At 47.5% G+C, this 23,667-nt stretch overlaps 1 protein-coding gene across 2 annotated transcripts in view; it reads left to right on the top strand.

Moving 5' to 3' along the window:
- The first annotated feature begins 1,662 nt into the window (after positions 1-1,662).
- Positions 1,663-23,667, top strand: part of LPIN1 (lipin 1) — a 50,394-nt gene continuing 28,389 nt past the window's right edge. Inside the window, exons 1-11 of one of the 2 annotated variants that reach the window (XM_057742505.1) lie at positions 1,710-1,906; positions 2,604-2,699; positions 6,062-6,369; positions 8,558-8,683; positions 10,856-10,963; positions 14,828-14,957; positions 16,286-16,601; positions 17,702-17,795; positions 18,421-18,611; positions 19,689-19,782; positions 20,523-20,592. In XM_057742505.1, coding sequence (XP_057598488.1) covers positions 1,715-1,906; positions 2,604-2,699; positions 6,062-6,369; positions 8,558-8,683; positions 10,856-10,963; positions 14,828-14,957; positions 16,286-16,601; positions 17,702-17,795; positions 18,421-18,611; positions 19,689-19,782; positions 20,523-20,592 — 1,725 coding nt within the window. In that variant the 5' untranslated portion in view covers positions 1,710-1,714. Of the gene's footprint in view, positions 1,907-2,603; positions 2,700-6,061; positions 6,370-8,557; positions 8,684-10,855; positions 10,964-14,827; positions 14,958-16,285; positions 16,602-17,701; positions 17,796-18,420; positions 18,612-19,688; positions 19,783-20,522; positions 20,593-23,667 lie in introns of both variants that reach the window. The other variant, XM_057742506.1, reaches the window with a different exon arrangement.

Raw genomic sequence — 23,667 nt, 5'->3', positions numbered from 1 at the left:
AGGAAAACCACATGGCAGAATAGACGCATCAGAGCCAGAGCGTTCACAGTTACACGCTGTGTAAAGGAGGTTAGTCAGGGCCAGGTGTGCATACGCGCTGTGGTGGTCGCTGGAGTCATCGTAAGGGACCTGGGGTGGGTGGGGTCGGTGTGATCCCATGTGCCTCTAGGTAGGGTCCCCGAGGAATCGGGGCCCGTGGGCAGGGAGGCAGGGCGAGTCGCACTGTGTGAACTCCCTGTGCTCAGGCGATACTTGAAGCCACATGGCCTCAGGAGTCCACGTAAGTGTTGAGTGTGCAGAGAGGAGGGGACACGAGGGTCTGGGCTCGGCCTGGAAGTGTAGGTGCAGCTGGAGCTGCAGAAGGAAGGACCCGGGGAGGGGAAGGACCACTGAGCAGAGCCACGTCCCCGAGGGAGGCCGGGCCAGTCTGAGTGTCCGAGTCACATCGGGCGGTGACAGGATACTGGAGGGCAGGCCAGGCCAGCTGGGCAGCTGATCTGGCGTGGGTCACACCGGGGTGGCCATCGAGCCCCAGCTGTGAGGAGGGCCGGGGCTCAGCGCCTTCCGGTGCTCTGGGCCCCAGCATCTCTCTGATTGTCCCTCTGCCTCATTTCTTCCGTCCCTGCCGCCTCTCAGGCTGGCATCCTTTCCTGTCCATACCATTGTCAACAGCCACAGATAGGTGTTCCTGCCTTCCGTGTCGTTTCTTGCCAGCCTTCTCTACATTTTTACTGTGATGCTCTTTCTAAATCACGGGTCAAATTGTCATTTCGTAGTTCCCGAGTCCCTGATGGCTTCATTTGCTACAAAGCACAGTCCGAGTCTCCTGGCAGGTGTCCGCTCTCGGCCTCCCCCTGTGTGTTCTCTGCTGCGGGCGCCGCCCCCTTGTGCCTCTGCGCACATCTCTCTCCCTGCAGCGTCCTGTCCACCTGCCTCTCCCGGGAGCATCCCAGCCCTCCTCCCCGGCCGCTGACTGCTGGATCCTCTGGGATGGCTCTCCTCTTGCCCTGGTCATAACTCCCTCAGCATCTCCTTAAAACAGAGCAGACACAGCCACACAGACGTGTATTCTCCTTTTCTCTCCTTCCTGAGCCCTAATCCAGGGGACGGGGTCTGTGTCTTTACCATCTGTGTTCCCAGCACCAGGCCCCTCGTGGAACAGAGGCTTTGCCTGTTTGCTGAGTGGACTTTGATCAGCTGGGCAGACAAACAGAAGCTGAGCACAGATATCCCTTGAAATGTGAAAGCACCAGGCAGGCAGGCAAGGACCAAGATGGAAAGCGTTCAAAGTGGAAGTCACTTTCTTTCCTTCTCAAATACAAATAGTCATTAAAAAAAAATACTAACATTAAATGCGTAATCTTTTTGGCGTGGTGGGGAATATAAAGAGCTATCAAACACAGTCTCTCTTCTCTAGAGTCTTCAGGTTTGGGCTGTAAAACCTGCATGTGATGACAGAGTAACAGCCACAAGTACCGTGGACTCAGAGGGGAAGAGCCCAGTGATGACTGAGATCAGGCCTCCTGGGGTGGCCAGGGTTTGGGGTGGGGGGCGCTGGTGGGGGTGGGGCCCATTCCAGTGGAGCAGAATGCCCTGCGCAGGGTGCGAAGTCGGGCATGCAGTGTGTGCACGTCCACCTTGCCTGGCTCTAGAGCCTGCCCCGAATTAACTGTTTGTGTGTCTTGCTTGTGTCTCTGTTTCCTAGGCTCAAACCATGAATTACGTCGGGCAGCTGGCGGGCCAGGTGTTTGTCACCGTGAAGGAGCTCTACAAGGGGCTGAACCCTGCCACCTTGTCCGGATGCATCGACATCATCGTGGTCCGCCAGCCCAACGGGAGCCTGCAGTGCTCGCCCTTCCACGTCCGCTTCGGGAAGATGGGGGTCCTGCGCTCCCGAGAGAAGGTGGTACGTGACAGCCTTGTGCATCCGGAGCTCCTCGCAGGCCCTGAGTTTTAGCTCTCCGTTGGAAAGGGCTGGCCCCCGACTTGACAAATACTAACTCAGACTGTTCTGATTTCTATGACTGTGTACATTTCTCCAAGATTTAGTGGCATAAGCCAACTGTTTATTAAGCTCCGGGGTTCTGTGGGTCAGGCATCCACACCGGGCGCCGCAGGCTGGCTTGTCTCTGCTCTTTGCCGCCTGGGGCCTCAGCTGAAGACTCCGGGCTGGGCGCTGGGATTCTGTGTAGATGCACTTGCTCACTCGGCTGGTGGCCCTTGGCCGGACTCTCAGCTGAGGCTGTCGGCCAGAATGTGTCCACGTGGGCGTTCCATGTGGCCTGGGCTTCCTTTCAACGTGGTGGCGGGCTGCAAGGGCAAGCGTCTTCCAAGGAGGGAACCGGGCGGACTCTGCCTTCTTCTTCTGGCCGTGCCTGGGAAGCCACACGGCCTCACTTGTGTTGTGCTCCCCTTCTGGGGCAGTCACAAGCCTGCATGGACCGGGGAGGGGGGTGGGGCGGGATAGACTGTATCTTGATGGACCAGATCGACCCACTGGGACTTTGGGGACACTTTGGGGACGTATGTGACTGAAGTGTGTGTAGGGACCTGGTCATGCGCCATGAGGTTTCCTGTCATGGTGACGTATGTTTTTCCTGCAGGTTGACATAGAAATCAACGGGGAATCAGTGGACTTGCACATGAAATTGGGAGATAATGGAGAAGCGTTTTTTGTTCAAGAGGCTGACAACGATCAGGTAGGAAGGCTGGGTGGTGATGCTCACTTCCGAGTTTCGAGCTTTGAGCAGCGCTTATCTGCAAGCCGCGGTGGCAGCGTGTGTGGACAGGGTGCTGGTGCCGGCTGTGTGGGTGGTGGCAGAGGAGAAAAGCGGCTTTTTACCTGTCCTGGGGATTTGAGCCACAGGGTGAGTTTGTGCTGTGTCCACGCAGGACTCAGTAGTCCCGTCCTGGCGCGTTTGCTCCCTGTTTTCAGGGAGACAGGAGCTGAATGACACCGGCCTGAATCCATCTTCCAAAGCATATTGTGTCAAATCTCAGATGGCTGAAATGTTCACATTTTTTGTTTAGTGAGTGACCAAATCACGTTTATTTTTTATTATTAAAAAAAATACTTTTAGAAAATATTTTTGAAAATATTTTTGATTATTAAAAAACGCTTAACAGCTTTATTAAGATATAATTCTCATACCATGTGAGTTAGCCATCTCAAGTGTACAATTCTGTGTTTTTTAGTATTTTCACAGATACGTGCAACCATCACCACAGTCAGTTTTAGAACAGCTTCATCACTTCAAAACAGACTCTGTACCGTTTAGCTGCCACCTCCGCATCCCCAAACCCTTCACTCCCCACCACCCTGAGCCCTAAGCAACCACCAATCTACTTTCTGTCTCTATATATTTCCCTAATCCACACTTTCATCTGAATAGAATCACAGAGTTTGGTCTTTCGTGCCCGATTTCTTTCATGTACTGTAACGTTTTCAAGATTCATCCGTGTGTGGCTGTGTCCGCACTTCATTCCTCGTGTGGCTGAATAGTATTCCACTGTATCTGTATACCACATTTTGTTTATCTTTGGATGTGTTTGTTGGTGGACACTTGGGTTTGTTTCCGCCTTTTGGCTGTTGTGAATAACACTGTGTACAAGTTTTTGTACAGACATGTATTTTCATTTTGCGGGGGGTATGTACCTGGGAGTGGAATGTGTAACCCTGAGTTTAACATTGAGGAACTGCCAGACTGTTGTCCAAAGCTGCTGCACCATCTTCCCTTCCCACCAGCAGTGCACGAGGGTTCCGGTTTGTCTATAGCCTCATCAGTATTTGCTCTCTGACTTTGTGATGCTGGCCTTCCTAGTGGTATCTCATCATGGTATTGATTTGCATTTCCCTAATGACGGATGACGTTGAGCATTTTTTCATGTGCTTATTGGCCATTTGTATGTGTTCTTCGGAGAAGTGTCCATTCAGATCCTTAGATCATTTTTTACTGGGTTATTTGTCTTTTTATCATTGAGTTGTGACAGTTCATTACATATTCTAGATATAAGTCCCTTATCAGATAGGTGATTTATAAATATTTTCTCCCGTTGTGTGTTTCTTTTCACTTTCTTGATGTTGTCCTTTGAAACACAAAAGTTTTAAATTTTGATGAAGTCCAATTTATCTGTTTTTTCTTTGTGGCTTGTGTGTTTGTTGTCACATCTGAGAATCCTTTGCCAAATTCCAAGTCATGAAGATTTACCCCCATGTTTTCCTCTAAGACAGACCATTGCTTTTTATCCTTTCATTCACCGAAAAAGCCACTTTGAAGGGATCTGATGTAGTGATTCCTCAGTGAAATCCACTTGAACTAGTTCCTTTATGGGAAGATAGCCTGGATATAAAGGAAGAGCTCTAAATAGCTCCAGACTCTACAATGAAGGTTCAATTTCAGGACAAAACCATCCCAGGCTCTGCTTCCCTTTGGTCTTCCCAAAGCTGTGATGGTCTCTCCCAGCCCTCCCAGCCTCAGCCTCGCCCCTCAGATGTGGATTTTGCATGCGCAGCACGTTATTTGATGTTCTGTAAGCCACCAAATTTTTATTTACTTATTTATTGCCCTCACTGAGCGACGTGTGGCATCTTAGTTCCCCGACCAGGGACCAAACCTGTGCCCCTTGCAGTGGAAGCACAGAGTCTTAACCACTGGCCCGCCAGGGAAGTCCTTCTCTGAGCTACTTTAAACTGTTAGCGGCATGTTTGTTTATCCCTGCTCTTTTGTATATATTCTTTCCTTTTTTTCCCCCTAGATTTTCTTTCAAAGTATGTAGGGGTTCCATTTTCACTTCTCAATAGAGTTTACGTATGTCTCCTGTGCTTCTTCACTCGTTAGTTCATCTGGTTGCTGGTGTCATCTTGACCAGCCAGCCACCTTCATAGCAAGATGTCTTAAGTCCTGAATTTTCTGCTAGTGCTTCATTGATTTTGGTTACTTCTCCTGATAGAGGAGAATAGAGTTCACTAGTAGCTTTCACACTTTCCAAAGCACGAAACTCGTCTTGTTTCTTCAATTTTGTCACAGTGCCAGGCAGACGAAACGACATCTCCCGGAGCTTCCTGTGCAGAGCTGCTGATTCCTGCTGTGCTAACCCTGTTTCCTATTGTTTCCTATTGTTATCTGTTCATGTTTGCCTGTGAGGTTACAGCATAGGTGTCAGGCTGTATGTACAGCAGTTACATTATTTCACTTCGCCTCACCGCTCTGTAAGGTTGGGATTATCATTTCCATTTTTCTGATGAGGGGAACAGACTCAGAAGTTAAGTGACTCTGCCCAAGATCCCAGTAGCTTATCAGAGGTGAAATGGCTGTCCTTTACTTCCTGTTACCAGGTTTCTCATAAGAAATGAGTCATTCATGAATATAGTGAAAATGATTGCTATAGTTTAGAAAAAACTGGTGAATCATTATTAAACAACTACTTAATTGATAGGCTTGGGGTTTTTTGTCGTTGTTGTTATTTTTGTTTTTTTTAGAGAAGAGGGTCGATGTCTAATGACTTGACAACCACATTCCTAGGTGTGCTCTGGTGCAGGCAGGCACTTGGGGTGCAGTGTGGGGGGACTGTCAGGTGTTTTCTTTAAAAATTATTATCATTTTGATTCAGTGCATGTTAAAAATACACAGACATTTTCTCTTAGACACCCCCCCCGCCCCCACTGGAGTGCAAAACAGACTCCAGTTTCCAGGGTAATGTGATGACTCCAAGCCCATTTCTTCCTCTTTTCCCTGGAAATTTCAGATCAAGTTGAGTTTTGGGAGCCCAAAGAAACTGATAATCACCTCACTTTGTTATAATTATGAAAACGCAGGATTCAGTACAAAATGGCATTTAGTGACTTGTTGACTTTATAACCACCTATCAAATCTGGCAGTCTCCAGATCGCTGTGACGTTTGGTCACCCTGTCCCCCCCACCACGCCCACTCCCCCCCCAACCCCCCTCCTCCCCGGCAGTGCTTGGGCTCCTGAATTAACACTGGCGGGCTGTGGGCACCATCCCGCTCCTTAAACACCAACTACTGAGGCTCCTACTTGGAAATGTTTTCCATCCTTCAGGAGGTGATCCCCATGCACCTGGCCACCTCCCCGATCCTGTCGGAAGGAGCCTCGCGGATGGAGTCCCAGCTGAAAAGGAACTCCGTGGATCGGATGAGAAGCCTGGACCCCAACACGTCAGCCCAGGTCTTACCTCCCAGCGAGACCCCTTCAAGTGGCTCTTTAGTGAAGAAGCGAAGGAAGAGGAGGAGGAAGTCGCAGCTGGACAGCCTGAAAAGGGACGACAACATGAACACGTCCGAGGATGAAGACATGTTCCCCATAGAGATGAGCTCGGACGAGGAGGCCGAGCCGCTGGACAGCAGTAGGTAAATAAACGTGGGGGAGAGGGAGGGCCTCAGTTAGAGCTGGGTGAGTTCATTGTTTAGGATGATCCTGTTTTTTTTTTTTTTTAATTGACGTATAGTTGATTTATAGCGTTGCATTAGTTTCAAGTGTACAGGAGTGATTCAGTTATATATATACATATATATGTGTATATATATTCTTTTTCAGATTCTTTTCCCGTATAAGTTATTACAAAATATTGAATAGAGTTGCCTGTGCTGTACAGTAGGTCCTTGTGGTTTATCTGTTTTGTATATAGTAGTGTGTGTATGTTAACCCCAAACTCCTAATTTATCTCTCCTCCTGCTTTCCCCTTTGGTAACCATAAGTTTGTTTTCTATTTCTGTGGGTCTATTTTGTACATGAGTTCATTTTATCTTTTTTTTTTTTTTAGATTTCACATGTATGTGATAGCATATGATATATGTCTTTCTCTGTCTAGCTTATGCCACTTAGTGTGATCATCTCTAGGTCCATTCATGTTGCTGCAAGTGGCATTATTTCATTCTTTTTCATGGCTGAGTACTATTTGTTATGTACCACATCTTCTTTATCCATTTATCTGTTGACGGACATTTAAGTTGCCTCCATGTCTTGGCTATTGTGAATACTGTTACTATGAACATTGGGGTGCAGGTATCTTTTCAAATTATGATTTTCTACGTATATTTGCCCAGGAGTAGGATCGCAGTAGGATGACTCTTATAAACTTTTTTCCCCCAGAATTTCTTATTCTTCCGTTAATGCATTCGAGGCTGAATTTTGGAATCCTGCACGCCCGATTCTAAAGTAGCATAAAGATGGGATATAGCTTGTGACCGAAGGATGATTGGTGACGTCCTTGGTGACAACTCCAGCTTTCCAGATCAGAACCAAGAGACAGGAGCTCAGCAAATGTATACTTCATGCACGAAACCATTGTTTCAGAACCTGCTTACTTATTTGAGCACCAGCTGTGAGCCCGGCAGTTGGGCTGATTGATAGCCGAGGGCTGATCTGTGATAGACTTAGGGCCACAAGTGAATGTAGAACGTCACCGATTTCTTCACAAGCAAACTTTTCAATTTTGATGAGGCCCAAAGTTGAATGGACACCTGTTGTATTTTTCTTTGCTTTTAATAGGGTGGTGGAATTCTGTTTCTGTGTATTACTGTTTTGGTGAAAAATGCCAGTTTTAGAAGCCAAAACTCATTTGTAGAGAATATTTGGTATTTCAGATGTTTATGTAATTCAGTGTAATTTTTGATCATTGTTTTTGTGTCTTGGTAACACAAAAGAAGGGAGAAGGATGGATAACTGAATCATTTTGCTGTACACCTGAGTCTAACACAACACTGTAAATGAACTATACTTCAATTTAGAAAAAGAGGGAGAAGGAACATCAGGATTAACCTGCTGCTTTGTTACTTAGAATGGAATTTGTTTTTCCTGGCTGAAAGTAAAGGCGCATTGGCAGTGTTGGTTTTCCTAGCTGCGGCCTCTGCTCTGCGGGGGGCTCAGAAGCTGGGTGGATGGGCTTATTACAGCTCCCTTCCCTGTGGGGCTGTTAGTCCCAGAGCTCAGTGTTAGATATTTCAGGTAACACCTAAAAACACCTAAAAATAGAGACCGGTGGCCTCTGTGTGAGTGAAATAGTGAATCGTATTTCGTTGTGCATGCTATACCTGAAAGGAGGTAGATTTGCAACCATGTTGTAATTATAAGATACAATTGGTTGTGACATTTATTTATTCCGCTAGATGAAACATTCTCTGTGTATGGCCATCTGGGGACTTGGTAGCTCACTCGTGCATGGCAAGAGTTTTATTAACCCTCTGGGTCCAGTTTCGGGCCCGATCTACCTCCCAGTCTTTTGCGAGATGAATGTGAAAGACAACTTTGCAGGTGCTACGGTGTGAATAACGAGCAGCGTGGTCATCGAGCCACGTCTGAGTCCAAGTTCGTGAACAAAATCGTTTTACATTTATAATTCAGCCAAAGCATGAGCACACAAAACATTTTTCTGAGTCGCTTTTTCCCTCTTCACTGCCTGGAATGTGCCTGGGTGGTTTAAAAGGAGATCGTGTTAACCTACAAAATATTAGCGATACTCAAGGAAAAATGGAAATTTGCTTTTATTGTGAATCTATTGCTAATAATTCTTTAAATTTGATTTTTTTTCCCCTCCAGAACTCTTTCTAGTGATATATCTCCGTTCCGAGACGATGTCCCCAAGGAAAACCTTTCCCCAGTCGTGACTTACCCTCAGTCAGCATCTTACCCTAATTCCGACAGAGAGTGGTCGCCCAGCGCCAGGTGAGTGGCTGGTGTGTGTATGGGTGTGTTCACCTGTCCTGGCGCAGAGGATTGATTCCATCAGTCACAGGAAACATGTTTAATAAAATAGTGAAATCTAAATAAAAAGTGAAACTAATTAGAACCTGAAAAAATGCAGTTTAGAGTAGGAGGTACAGATCAGGATTAAAACCAGAACACCTGCAGATCATAAACTTTTATCTAAGAGCAAAATGGAACTGCAGATACGGCTCTTAGCTTCCCCAGGTGACCCTGAAAGGGAAACCACTTGTTAAGCTATGTAAAGCTAATTGTCAGCAGGGACAGACAGGTGACAGAGCCTTTCTGGATACTGAGCCCTAAAGTGAGATTTAAGAGCAGGGAGGTTGCTTTGGGGGCCCCCGCGGTCAGCCATGGCTATGAGAAGGATGCTTCTTCCCCTGCTGCAGTCAAGAATATTGATTTCCCTGAAATGAACTCTCAAGGGGCCCTAGACTTCTGGACTCAACTTGGAGAACCAGTGTTGCTTGGTGTGCAGAGGAGACTGTGTGCAGAGAGCCTTTAAGGCTGTGAAACCGCTGAGGATATGGGAGCCCTTCTGAGCAATTTTCAGGACTGGGGAGGGGACAGATCTGAAGCATGCCTTCTCGGCAGGGATAATATCACCCCTGTTGGGACAACAATTGATTCTTGGGTGGCAAAAAAATCTTAGATATTATAATAGTGTGTGGCCTCCAAAGGGCCACGGTACATAAGTAGATACATAACATATCCATGGCATTAAACTTTCATGGGAGAGGGAGGGCCACTGGGAACAAAAAGGTCTCCGGGGTGTGGTGAGAATGGAAAAGAGGTTGGGAAGCACTGATCTAAGTGACAGTGACATCCTTGGGTTACTCGTGCTCCTGATGTGTTTTGCTTCTGGTCTAAAGTGGAGGTGTCTGAGCCCCTAAGCCCTAGCATGTGCTGTAGGTCTTCCCACCTGAAGCCAGGCTCACATAGACACCACTCCCAGTTCCAGGGTGACCAGAGTAATCTCGTTAATGAGACCGTATGGTCAGTGCCGTACGCTGAAGTTGAGGTCGGAGTAAAGTAGATGCATCACATGCCTGGTTTCCAGCCAGGACTGTGACAGTGAGTGTTCGTCAACTAGGGTGGGGCTGGGGACCTGTGGAGTCCCCTCGTGGGGGTCTGTCTGTCCTCAGTCCAGCCTTGTCCGGTAGAAACATAATGCTAGCTACATAAGTAATTTAAAATTTTCTAGTAACCATACTTAAGAAGTGAAAAGAAATTGATGAAATTAATTTTGATGATCTATTTCAATGATCCTGTATATCCAAAATGTTTTCAAGTATTCAGTTTTTTTAAAACATTACTGAGCTGTTTCACATTCTCATTTTCATAAGCCTTTGAACAGTGTATCTCACATGTACAGAACATCTCAGTTTGGACCAGTCACATTTCAAATGCTCAATAGCCACACGTAGCCTGTGGCTCTCATATTGGACCGTGCAGGTATAAGACCTTGCTAGAACCTCATGTATTCTCTCCCTAGGTCTGTGGCATTAAATAAACCTTAAGGAGGGAAAGACACAGTACTTTAGGAAGAAAATGGTGTGGAATATTTAGAAACCACTAACAGGTAGAAAAATCTGTTCAAACACTCTACATTCATTTTAGGCATCTAAAACAAATATTTTAAACACAATCCTGAATATATGTCTCTGTCTTTCATGTTTTGCTCTATGAATCCAGAATAATGACTATGTCAGATTAGGTGATCTGGGCCACTTTTAAATGCAATTACAAAGTAGGATAAATGGATATATTTGCATACTTGGGTTTATGTGTTTTCTTTTAAGAGACAGTTACCAGCCCAAATTACCAAGCCTTTTGGAATCAGTCATTTGATTAGGCACTAAATTCTGACCCGAGAAAAGCAATCTTTTCTGGGCATACGGGTGAAATAGAAAGTGAAATGGATGTCGTGGCAGTTTCCTGTTGTTGTGGTTCAGAAGATTCATGTTGATTTCTTCGTGATTTCAGCATGTGGTCCTCTGCTCATGTTAGATACCCTTCACTTTCTTAAAGATGTTATTGTGGAGAGTAGTCAAATAGCTGATAAGAAATTTTGTTTAATTGAATTGACCTATTGATTTCTCTTTCTTTTAATGTGGATCACGTGGTATCCAGTAGCCTGGTAGATTGCAGGAGGTCCCCCCCTCATCTGGCGGTTGCGGCCGAGGGCGGTCTCTCTAGCTCTTGTCCTCCACAATCTTCCCACTTCCACGCTTCGGAAAGGTAGAGGGGTTATTTTCCCACCGTGGATGTCTTTGATAATAAACACTTTGATCTAACTCTTACAAATATGTTTTGCCATTAACCAAATTACTTATGGAAAATACATGTAGATTCTATGAAGTGAAAATTTAGATCTAACTCTTACCAATCTAGTTTACCAACTAACCAAATTACTTATGAAGAAAATACGTACAGATTATTTCTTTACCTTTCATTTTAAGCATTTGTCGATGCTTAGATTTTTTTTAAATGCTAAATTTGACTCTCTGGAAATTAGGGTTAAGCATAGAATTCTAATTTTGTGAAGTGCTTTGAAAAATAGAAAAAGGTACTGATGAACCCAGTGACAGGGCAGGAATAAAGATGCTGATGCAGAGAATGGACTTGAGGACACGGGATTGGGAGGGGGCAAAGGGGAAGCTGGGACGAAGTGAGAGAGTAGCGTTGACATATATACACCACCAACTGTAAAATAGATAGCTAGTAGGAAGTTGCTGCGTAACATAGGGAGATAAACTTGATGATGGGTGGTGACTTAGGGGGCCAGGATAGGGAGGGTGGGAGGAGTCGCGGGAGGGAGGGGATATGGGGATATGTGTATAAATACAGCTGATTCACTTTGGTGTATCTCAAAAACTGGTACAAGAGTGTAAAGTAATTATATTCCAATAAAGAGCTTAAAAAATAGAAAAATGAATTGAAAATTAGGAATATGATCTTTGTTTTTTTTCTGGGGTTGTTCAACAAATAAGTTTATGAGAGTTTTTTAAGATGTCACTTAAGCATAAGGAGAGTTACTGTTATAACTCATCGAATACCTTATAGACTTTCTGGGACTTCCCTGGTGGTCCAGTGGTTAAGACTTCACCTTCTAATGCAGGGAGTGCAGGTTCGATCCCTGGTCGGGGAGCTAAGATCCCACATGCCTTGTGGCCAAAAAACCAAAATATAAAACAGAAGAAATACTGTAACGAATTCAGTAAAGACTGTAACAATGGACCAGGTCAAAAAAATTCTTAAAAAAAATAGCTTATAGACTTTCTGAGTAACGTGATCAGATGTTTCCATAGCGTTTGAGAGCAGCACAGGATGGACCTAAAGGTTGGGGTCCCAGGTTAGAGTTTTCATTTGGTGCAGAGGCCTTGCATCCCTGCCTCCATTCCCTCAGCGTTGCCCGCGCTTTGGCCTGCCTGCTTTATACAAAAACCTGAGCAGTGAAGCTCTGATTAGCTTCTGCCTGGGAAACTGTTTTTCTTCGTGATCGAAGAACCAGATCTCAAGACGTACTTCTCTCACAGGTTACTGTGCAGAAGAAAGGCCATTTTAAAACGAGGCCAGCTAAGTTGTGAGCAGTTCCAACGGATGTCCCTAATTGGGATTTCAGCAAAAATGCTGAAAACTATTTTGGCTAGTAAATGCATTATTTATGCAAATCAATCGGTGACCTTGAAGCTTACTTTTTTGAACAACCCTTATCTTAAAAGTCTACTATTTGGTAGTCATATTAGACATTTAGGAATCACCTTTCTCATCAATCTCATGCAGCATTGGGAGTCTTTGCCCTAATTCATCTTCTGTCTTTGTGAATTCCCTCACCAAGCAGCGCAGACTGTGCCCGTGTATTTGGGTGCAGCATCCTTCTGAGAGGCTGGTGTGGTCTGAGGGAGCAGCGTTTATTGTGGCGGCACGTGAATGTGAGAGGGGGCACGTCTGGCTTGTGGCTCACACAGGCCTGGGTCCGCTGGGAATATGAATGCCTCTGTGGAGAGCGTGTGGCCAATAGCTTTCATCACAGGATCAGAATATTAGGGATTCTGGAGGTGGGCAGGGTGACAGAGAACTGTGCTCAGCGTTTGCATTCTTCTAGAGCGGGGGTCAGTAAACTACAGCCTGTGGCCCCAATCCGGCCCACCCTGTGTTTCTGTCAGGTTTCACGGGGCAGAGCGAGATTGTTTGGGTATTGTCTCTGGTTGCGTTTGCCCTGCAAGGGCGGGACTGAGCAGCTGCTGCAGAGATCACATAACCCACAAAGCCTGGATGGAATACTTGCTCCCTGGCCTCTTAGACAAAAAGCTTGCCGACACCCAGCTCCAGAGCAGGCTTGGTCTAAAGGGCTTTACTTCATTTAGTGCAGCGGGTAAGACAGTGTGTTGTTCCAAAGAATTTATAACAAAATGTAGGTAAGTTATATTCTTTTTAAACAAATGATTTGAGGTTTGGGTGCTGCACCGTGGAGGGTAGGAAGCCAGTCACGATGGATTGCTCCTGTGATGCCTCTGGACAGAGTGGTCCAGGTCACAGTTGTTGGCACAAAGGCTTCTTGCAGAGGCCACAGCGCTCCCTTCGCACACTTCACTGATATTGAACATGTAATTCTGGACACTTCGGTGCCAGGAAAGCATCGACCCTTTGGAGAGAAGCAGAATTAGGAAGGTAGAGGAAGCAAGAGAGATCGGACGTGATGGATACTTTACCTCTCAGATGTCTGGTGGGCCCAGCGTTCCTTCTCAGGGGACTCCTTCCTTATGGGCACGAGTGTGTGTGTATGGGGGTGTGTGTGTGTGTGTAAGGGTGTCCCATCATTTACATGCCCACGATACGCTGTCTCAGGGTCCTTCTCTCCGCAGACTGGACAGGCAGAGCCCGAGGGCTGCCACGTGGCGTTTGCGTGGATGCAGGGCAGTGGGCACCACACAGGGGAGGAACCAGCCTGTGTCCACCTCAGTGTGAAATGATGGAGAGAAGTGTTTAGTCTGTTTGTCCGAATGGCTGGACTAAAGAGAGCCAGGATCAGTTTAGCCATTAGGGGCCCCTGTTTGTCTGAGACAAGCTGTGTGTCCTCCACGAGCTCTCTGTGTCCTGACAGGAAAGTTCTGTTCACCTAGAGCTGACATCTGACTCGAACAGATAAATGAGACCAAGCACATGGATGAGGAGTTGACTTAGGGGAGACCGTGTGAGGCGTGTGAGAGAAGGTGCAAAAGGAAAACTGCGGGGTCTTCTTTCTCACGTCATTTAAAACTGTGGTCTTACTTAGAGGAAATGGTGCAGGAGATGGAAGACGAGAGATAATTAAATGGGTCTTTTTTCTCATTCGTATCTTGTTTAGAAGGCTCTGAGAATTCTGTAGATAAGTTGATGGTTTCTGTGGTTGGACAGAAACATGATGGCTCAGGGCTCAGGAGCGAAAACGTACAAAACGTAGAGACGCGAATGCAAGTTATAACCACTTAAAAGCTGGTCTGAAAATTAAGCATCATGATGTGTTGTTGTAGGAAGAGCCTTAGCAAATAAGAATCTTTGAAGTATTCCTGGAAGGTGTAATATTTTGCAAAATCTCAGCTTGGAGGTTTCGGCCACATTAGTGAGTTATTGGTGGCATCCAGCATCTGGTTTAAAGTTGACCAGTTTCCCTGTTTTCAAAGCCGGTGCAGGCTTATAAATATATTCAATATAGGATATAATGGGTGCATGTCTGAGATGGCCAGGATCATCTTGCAGCTGTCTGAGAGCTGAGAGGCTTGCTTTGGAAATTGGGATTGCAGGAGCTTTGAGGTCAGGGTGAAGCAGGGAAAGATGGCAACAGAATCTTTTCTTCCCTTTCCTGTTTCATCTCTCTTTCAATTCCTGCTTTTAAATGCTGCTTCTTCTCATCTTTACTTTGAATTAGATGGCAGGTTGGGACAGAGCTACCCAAATTGGGCGCGCCTTCCCTTTGTCGACCCCTGGTGGCCACAGAGGGGATAGTCACACAGCCATGGACAAGGCAGTGGTGGGTTGGGTGCATTTTCTGGGCTCTCTGAACCAAAAACAGTTTTAAAAGGTTCTTTTCCCTCTTTAATCATGCATTTGTGTTTTCTTAAGTCCTTCGGTTTCCCGACCTTCAACACCTAAAAGTGACTCAGAATTGGTCAGCAAGTCTGTGGACAGGACGCTGCAGAAGAATAATCTAGAAATGCTCTGGCTTTGGGGAGAATTGCCCCAAGCCGCAAAGGTACGTTGTCTCCCCCCTCAATTCTGCCACTCACCAAAGGTAGTTTCTAAAAACAGGAAATGGGCACCGTCTTTTCTTTCAAAAAACTTTATTTCATATTCCAACGTGTTACAAGAATCTTGAATTATATTATTATATTGCAAGCTGGTTTTTTTTTCTTATAATAATGTTGTAAGACCCTTGGAAGATGCAGCCTCTTGCATCCCCAGGAAATCTTTGTGATATGAATAAATGAGTGAGTGAGTGAGTGAGTGAAGACAGAAAGCATTGCTGTTACGACTCAAGAAGGGCAGCTCTTTGGAGAGGAGGTCGGTTGAGGGTGAAGTTGTGGGTTTTTTCCCTTTCCAGGTTACATTTAGCTTTCACGGAAAATGCTGATTTCTCTGCCCACAAGCGGTAGCGCTGACCCAGGCAACCATCTTTACAAACTCATGTCATTTGTTGCTGGAGAAACGGCACAAAAATGCAGACCCATCACTTCTCCTGGCAAAACAGTTCCGACCACAGATCCACTGTTGCATTGTTTTCATTTGTGCCCGAAGCTGTGGGATCAGATACAGACATACATACCCTTGTGCCGCTTTCTGGCCCACAAGTTACATTTTGGTTTCTGTTTGGATAAACCTTGTCCATAACTGGAAACTCCCTGGAGAGGTAGAATCAGAAATGCTTATTTCCCACTCGTGTGCACCAGTTACCCGATCGGCCCTTGTTCACTCACATTTTGGGGGTAAACTTTGTTGAAGTATAGCACACATGTAGAGAAATACCCAGATCTAAGTGCCGAGATCAATAACTTTTCACACTGTGAACATGTCCACGTGACTTGCACCCAGACCAGGAAGTGGGACTACATCAGAACTTGGGAGCCCCCCGACCCTTTGCAGTTACTGTTCCAGCTGACCACCCTCCCCCCCCGCCCCGCCGCAGGGATAAACCCGATCTTGACTCTAACAACAGAGCTTAGTTTTGCAAGATTCATCGGGCTGTTATGTGTAATTCACTTGTTTTTCTCATTGCTACACATGCCGGGTTGCATGAACATACTGCCCATTCTCCCGCTGGATGTTTGCATTCCATTACGAATCTCACGCACTTCTATTAGGCAATGGATGTTTTGTATGAAAGTTCATTTGCTTTGGAAGTACTGTCCTTGGTTTCCAGACCTTTTGGCAGGTACGGGAATCACCAGGTGACTCCTGAGGCTTCACCGTGTCCTGCCAGGTGTGGGGATGGCTCTGCAGATCCTTACCTCCCAGTTGTTCTTTGGTTGACTTAGGTTTTCTCTTTCTCTCTCTGTCTCCCTCCCTCCCTGCCCTTTGATGCAGTCATCTCCGCACAAGATGAAAGAGTCCAGCCCGTTGAACAGTAGAAAACTCTGTGATGAAATGCACTTTCAAGCCATCCACAGTGCGTCTTTAGACGCGTTTAGTGACCAGTCGCCGACACTGGCCAGAGGGTCTCCTGTGCCTCCACCGTTGGAGCAGAACAAGCCGCAGACGGAGATGCAGTTCATGAACGAGGAAGACGTGGAGGCCTTAGGAGCGGCAGCCCCGCCTTTACCTACGACCGAAGAGCCCAAAGCCCTCTCTGCCAGCACCGTCCCGGCTGCCAGCAAGACGGATTCGCCTTCTAGGAAAAAGGGTGAGAACGCCGGCGCGTCCCATCTCCCTCCTGCGAACGTGGGGCTTTGCAAACTACAGCTTCTTGCCCCCAAAGTTCAGCATACTTCAAAGTGCAAACAGGACGTGTCTCCTGCTTAGTCCGTGCCCTTTTGCTGAATATGTGAGTTCTCAGAATGTAGTCGTAGAAAATGCGACCAGAAGGAGGCCTCGGGGGCGGTGTGGTGAGCACACCCTCCCCGGCCCCCACGGTACAGGTCAGGGATGCTGGGGTCCAGCACAGGCTGGGACTGAACCAGACATCCACGATGAAGCTAATCTGTGCCCCCCCTCCCCCCCCCCCAGTTTCTCTCTAGTGCGTTACCCTGTGTTAATTTCTGTGTGATATTTCAAATGATCATTTGTGTGTTTTTTTGCCTGACTTCCCTACTAGAACATACGTGCTCTGTGAGGTGACGCATCTTGTTGGTCTGTTTACCTCTTTCCTTGGTACTTAGCATAGGGGTTGCACATAGTGGGGGCTACTCACAGGTGGTTGAATGTCCCCCTGGTTGCCTGTCTGGAGCAACGATATTAAGTCTCTCTGTTAGCCGTGTGCCTTTGTGCCCTGTTCTAGGTTTGTGTGATGTAATTCTCTGGCGGAAGTAAACTGGAGGGCTGCAGTCATGGTACCTGGGGGCCGTCGGTGCGCTGTTTAGGGTGTCGTGTGTCAGAGTATTGATGGGGAAGTGCTTAATGAAAGCGTTATTGTTTAGTAAAAATAATAACAAACCCAATAGCATTACTACCAATAATAATAATAATAACGGGAATCGTGTCGATGTGTTGAGTGCTTAGGACCTCTCAGGCCCGTCCCAGCTGGGGAGTTGAGGCGCAGTGAAGTTCCGTGACCTGCCCAGGCCACACGGCTGGGGAGCGTGTGAGCCGCACGTGAACCTGGGCCGTCGGCCGACGACAGCGATGCTGTACTGCTGACGTCTAGCTCTTGGGCTTCTTGCCAGTTTGGCCACTTCTGAGTAAATCTGCACCCTGTGCCCCAGTGCCCTTTCTAGAGACACTCTGACGTCCGTGAGGTTGTTTCCGGGAGAGCGGTGCTCTGATTTGACCCGTTTGCTCTTTCAGACAAACGAAGCAGACACCTGGGTGCCGACGGCGTCTACTTGGATGACCTCACAGACATGGATCCTGAAGTCGCTGCCCTGTATTTTCCCAAAAAGTAAAAGTTCCTTTTGTTCTTCATATCAGTTTTTGTAACCTGAATATTAATCCTGAAGTCCTTACATTTGATTAGAAAGTAAGAAAAGGCTGCAGGAGGCTAGGCTCATGTTTTACTCTGAGAAGCAAGCAGTAAAAGCAGTGGACGGTCTCTGTAGATGGAGTGTGTGGGTGTGTCCCCTGGGGCTGAGTTCTGAGCGGGAACACAGGCACGAGGCCATCTCCCTGATGACACCAGGGTGACGTTGCTGTGGTCAGTGGCCTGCATCCCAAATCAGTGGCAAAGAGCGGACAGCTCTATGGCCCTGTCCCTCCCCAGGGGAGAGTCTCCTGGGGCCGTTAGGGGCCCATCTTCAGTTCTCCCGAGATTTGCAGGGAGGGCCAACTCCTCGGAGGGTGTGACAGAGTGCGTCTGGGGGAGGATGCAGGGAGGTGTAGAGGCTAAAGATGATTGTTTTCTCTCCTAAGGTCATTCATTTAACCTGTGTGTCTCTGTCATGGTGCCTTACTGAAGGGCTGTCCTGGGATGAAATCATTTGCTCCTCTGGTTGCCAGAGTCCCTTGATGTCCGTGTGAGACCCGAAGTGAGGGAAATCTCACAGCCCCTTTCGCTCTTCTCCTTCCAGCGGAGACCCTTCTGGGCTCACAAAACACGCCAACGACAATGGGGCCCGCTCAGCCAACCAGTCCCCGCAGTCCGTGGGCAGCTCTGGCGTGGACAGTGGCGTGGAGAGCACCTCGGACGGCCTGAGGGACCTGCCGTCCATCGCCATCTCCCTGTGCGGGGGCCTCAGTGACAACAGGGAGATCACCAAAGGTACCACCAGGGCCGGTCCTCAGGCCAGGAGCGCCCCCTGGTGGCTGCCGGCCGGAACAGCCTGAAGCCTGGGCTCCGGGAATGAGCTCAGGTCACCAGCGAGCTTCTCTGGCGCCATGCGAGGAGCGCACGTGACCCGCTGTTGCTCAGGCCCAGACGTTGCTGCCTGGCGGCTGGCTGACCTCAGGGTTCTGTGGGTCACGTGTGGCTCCAGGCGACCACGAGGCCGCTGGGGTCACTAGTTGTCAGGCGTGTTTGCTGAGCACAGCGTGTGCCCGTCCTGCGGGGGTGTCCCAGGGCGGCAGCGGCAACACTGGGAGAACACAGTGTGTTGCAAGTGAAAGTGCGCAGAAATGCTGGAGGGGGGCGGGATGTCTGAGCAAGTCCTGGGACGCCTCCCTGCTGCGCCTGAAGGGTGTCTCGGGGTTGGCTTAGGTGATGAATTAGTTCATAGTCCCCCCCCATGTGTGACAGTGGCTTCCCGGTGTCTCATGCCAGTTATGTGGTGAGGTGGCCCCAAGACCCCCAATCGATGCAGTCAGCCATTCCAGCTGATGAGTCCTAGTCTCTCCCATCTGCCTTGGGCAGGTCGCCACACTTTCGTTTGTGACTTTGTCCATCCTCATGACCACCGAGGAGGTGGGTGGGGTTCCTCTCCCCACGTCACGGGTGAGGGAACTGAGCCCTGGGCAGGTGAATCACTTGCCTAAGGTCACGCCAGTGACCGTGACTTAAACCCGCGTGGCCAGACCTCGAGCCCTGCTCCCCGTTCACGTGGTTCTGCGTGTTTACTGTACTCCCCACACGCCTGCCCCCACGTACACGTGTGTGCCCTGCTTGAGGCTACACTTGGCCCATCCTCCGACTGCCCCCACCTCCCTTCAGTTATGTGCCGACGTGGCCCTCAAAACTGACTGAAACCCCCTTTACAAACAGATTTTATAGGATCACCTGCACAGCTGGAATGCATCGATGCTCAGAAAATACCTGTGAATATGAGTGAGTGAAAAACAAGCCTGGTTTTTGAACCAAATTTTCCTTATATTTTCCCCTTTTCCCCTACACTTGCTTTCACAGATGCGTTTTTGGAACAAGCCGTGTCATATCAGCAGTTTGCGGACAACCCTGCCCTCATTGACGACCCCAATCTGGTGGTGAAGATCGGGAATAAGTAAGTTCCCACCAAACGTCATAGCAGCTGTTGTGTGATAACGTCTCAGCTTTAGTTTCTCAACTGTAGAGACATGGACAATAACCCTTAGAAATATATAAAATTAAGTCTGTTAAAAATCTATTATTGTCTCTTCACTATTGGCAAGATACAGCGTTACTCTATAGTTACAGCATTTATGTAACTGGATATTGTGGGGTTTACGTTCACCTGCAGCAGGTTTTATGATCGGAGGTGTGACGTCACAGCCCTGGCCTCTGGGGCTCGGCCCGTATGGTGCACGAGTGTCACACAGTAGACCGTGCACACACCCCTTGAAAGTTTCATTGTCTGGGGTCAAGGGGTGTGCATGTGTTTTTACAGACGGTTGGCAAACTTTTCTCTCTAAGGGGAAGCCACAGATGTTGGAACTGTGGCACGAAGTGCCCCAGCATGTCGGTGGCTTGATGCGCAGCGGGGCAGGGGCTGCTCTCAGTGGGCCACTAGGTCACCCGTCACGTCATCTGTCCTGCTGCCATGGTGGCCGCTTGGCCCCCCCGGCGTGGCTGCTCTGAATTTGGATGGAGGAGGGTCTCCTGCCAGGGCGGGGCATGTGGGGGCCGGCCTGGGGTGTTGACCACAGTATTAGGCTCTTTAAGGACCCAGCTGGAGTTCCAGAACCTTCCATGACCACGTCTCAGGGCATGGGATTCTCAGTCTGAATCTTGGTCTTCTGACGTCTTTCCATTGTTCCGTGTCAGGTACTATAACTGGACGACAGCGGCACCTCTGCTCCTGGCGATGCAGGCCTTCCAGAAGCCGTTGCCAAAGGTGAGCTTCAACGTGAAGAAGAATAGGGGCCGGAACTGATGGCTGGTGGATCGGGGGCTGGAATCGCGCCTTTATCTTAGAAACCACGAGGTTAATTACACCATGCTGTTGGGAAGTTCATGGGTGTAAACGTCAGGGTCTCTCTTGCACCTTTTTTTGTTTTTTGTTTTAATTTCTTTACTGGCTGCATTGGACCTTCTTTGCTGTGTATGGGCTTTCTCTAGTTGTGGTGAGCGGGGGCTACTCTTCGTTGTGGTGCACAGGCTTCTCATTGCGGCGGCTTCTCTTGTTGTGGAGCACGGGCTCTAGGTGCGCAGGCTTCAGTAGTTATGGCACACAGGCTCAGCAGTTGTGGCTTGCAGGCTCTGGAGCGCAGGCTCAGTAGTTGTGGCACATGGGCTTAGTTGCTCTGCAACATGTGGGATCTTCCTGGACCAGGGATTGAACCTGTGTCCCCTGCACTGGCAGGCGGATTCTTAACCACTGCACTACCAAGGAAGTCCTCTCTTGCACCTTGAAGGTCCTTCCCCCTAATCTCATCAAGGCAGAACCTCCCAATGGAGGAGGCAGTGCTGGTCCAAGCCCTGCCTCCAGGATTCCTGTCCCCGCACCTGCTGCGCCAGGGACACAGTGGGGGCAGAGCAGATGGATGCCGACGTCTGAGCCCAAGGGCGATGAGGGGAGAAGGGTGAAGGGTGGGAGCAGGCGGCAGGCTTGGGTGCAGGGAGGCGCCGTACCAGATACCAAGTGCCAACGTTAGCATGAGGCATCCCTCAGCCGGGAAGCAGGCCCTGGGCCGACTGGCCGAGGAGGAGCACATGCAGGTTCTGGGCAGCTCGTAGCTGCACCTGAGCGCAGGTGAGCAGCTGCAGGGAAGAGGCAGGGTGAGAAGCAGATGCACTGCTGCGGCCTGCTGTGCCCACATCCTCACCCTGCCGGTTCCCCGGGCCTTGCCGGAATTGACCGTTTTCCGGTATTAGGTCTTTCTGCCGAATGCTACATTCTTTTTACTGCAGAGGCCACGTGTCACACTTGCATCCTTGATACTCCTAGGAAGTGTTTTGTGCTGCTGTGGGTGTTGTGGTCTATCAGGTAGTTCTCATGTCTGAGGTTCCTGAAGGTCTAATCCGACTTCGTTGAGTCCCCGCTGTCTCCTTTGTGATTGCGTGTGTGCGTACTTTGGGACTGTGACCTTGTCCTTGGTGGTGCCTTATCTGTGAGTATTCTTTGTGGACTGGCCTGAGGGCACGTTCTCCAGAGTGGGTTTTGTCCTCGGCAGATTCTGCACAGTGTTGATGGCCCAGGACAAATTTTTATGTTACGTGTCTCAGCTCTTACAAATTAATAAGAAGAAAGACCAATACAATAGGAATTTAGTTGTAAAGGCTGTAGTTCACAGAAAAAAAATGACTCCTGAACTTAAAGAAATTAGTCTTTGTGGTAGGCGTTCTAAATCTTTTTACAGGTTGCCAGTAACTTTTTGGATTCTGTTTTTGTTGTTTGTCTGTTATAGGATTTATTTTTATATGTAGAATTTGTCAGTCTTTTCTTTTGTGGCTGCTGGGTTTTGTATCACACTTAAAATGGCCCTGCTTCCCATTTCCAAAACTTGTGAAAATACGTCCTGTCTTTTCTTTTAGTACTTTCTTAAATCTTTGCTCTGTCCAGAATTTATTTTGAGAGTCACAAGTGAGGTATCAGGAACCAAATCAGTTTTTTTTTTTTTTTTCTTCAGCTGGTTATTGAATTGGGATGCTTTGGTTGTAGGAAACAGAATGACTTCAAGTGGCTAAAATAATAGGGGTGTATTATCTGACATAATAAGAGTCTTCGAGGTTGGTAGTTTCAGGTGTGATGAATCTGGGTGAGCTTCTCTGATTTTCTTGGCTTCGCCTTTATGATCCCAAGATGACTGTTTAACCCATCATCTCCTTGTACAGCCACATCCGAAATAGGAAGGATAGAGGCAGGCATCTCACGTTCATTGGCCACAGCTTGGTCACGTGATCACCTCCAAGCCAGTTGTTGGCAACACAGTGGACTGGCCATGAGTGCGCAGACCAATCGCATTTCCTCCCCTGGAGTCGAGCCTGCCTTCCTGGAACATCGCGTACAGTGTAGTCGGATTCTCGAGCAGAGTGTTGGCCGTGCTGGCAAAAAAGAAAGGGGGTGGTTCACCCAGGGAGGCAACTGAGAGGGTCTGGCATAGCTACCTAAGTATCCCAGTACCTCCCACTGTGTAACTCTTTCTCCCACTGATAGGCACTTACAACTTTATCATACACCACCTTCCTCTGTGAGTTTAGATTTATTTCTGGACTTTGTTTTCTGTTCCATCAATGTGTTTATTCCTGTCCCAACACTGTATTCTTTTAAATACTGTAGCTGTTAAATGTATTTTAATAAAGTAAATTTTGTTAAAGCTCGTGCCTACTTATGATTCTGAGTTTTCTTGGAGATTTTTGTTTGTTTTATAAATGGACTTTAGAATCAGTGTGTCTAGGTTTGAAAATAATCCTGTTGGTTTTTTAAATTGGATTTTTGTTATATTTACGGATGAAATAGGAGGAATGGGGTAAATGACATCTTTATGAACTGTCCTATTTGTGAATTGGGTATGCATGATTTGCTTTTTGGTGTATTCAGGTTTTCTTTTGTGTCAGGTAGGGATTTTAAAATGATGAAAAGAGGCACACTTCAGGCTAAATATGAATTATTTATCTTCCCACTTACCTGCAACTTGTTCGGTTGAAAGACTTAAATCTTTCTTTCATTACTAGCTGAGGTATCAGCTATCAGATAGTTTGTTAAACCAAGGAAGGAAAATTAGGTACATCTAGCTTGGTACTGGAAGACGCCTCAAGATGGCTATTTTGTTCTTTGGAAATATGTAGAGAATTATTATTTTTTAAAAATTTATTTTATTAAACTACAGTTGATTGACAAAAAATTATTAATTAACATTTAATCTCCTCCTACTCAACTTGCATTTATTTAGGGCAAGAGTATCAATTTTCTTTTTAATACTTGAACTTTTAAATCAAATGCATCTATTAGTATTCCAGATTACGAAAA

The sequence above is a fragment of the Hippopotamus amphibius genome, chromosome 7 (genome assembly GCF_030028045.1).
Source record: "Hippopotamus amphibius kiboko isolate mHipAmp2 chromosome 7, mHipAmp2.hap2, whole genome shotgun sequence".
Lineage (NCBI taxonomy): Eukaryota > Metazoa > Chordata > Mammalia > Artiodactyla > Hippopotamidae > Hippopotamus > Hippopotamus amphibius.
Note: the sequence above shows the minus strand (reverse complement) of the source record. Positions and strands in the feature narration are given on the sequence as shown.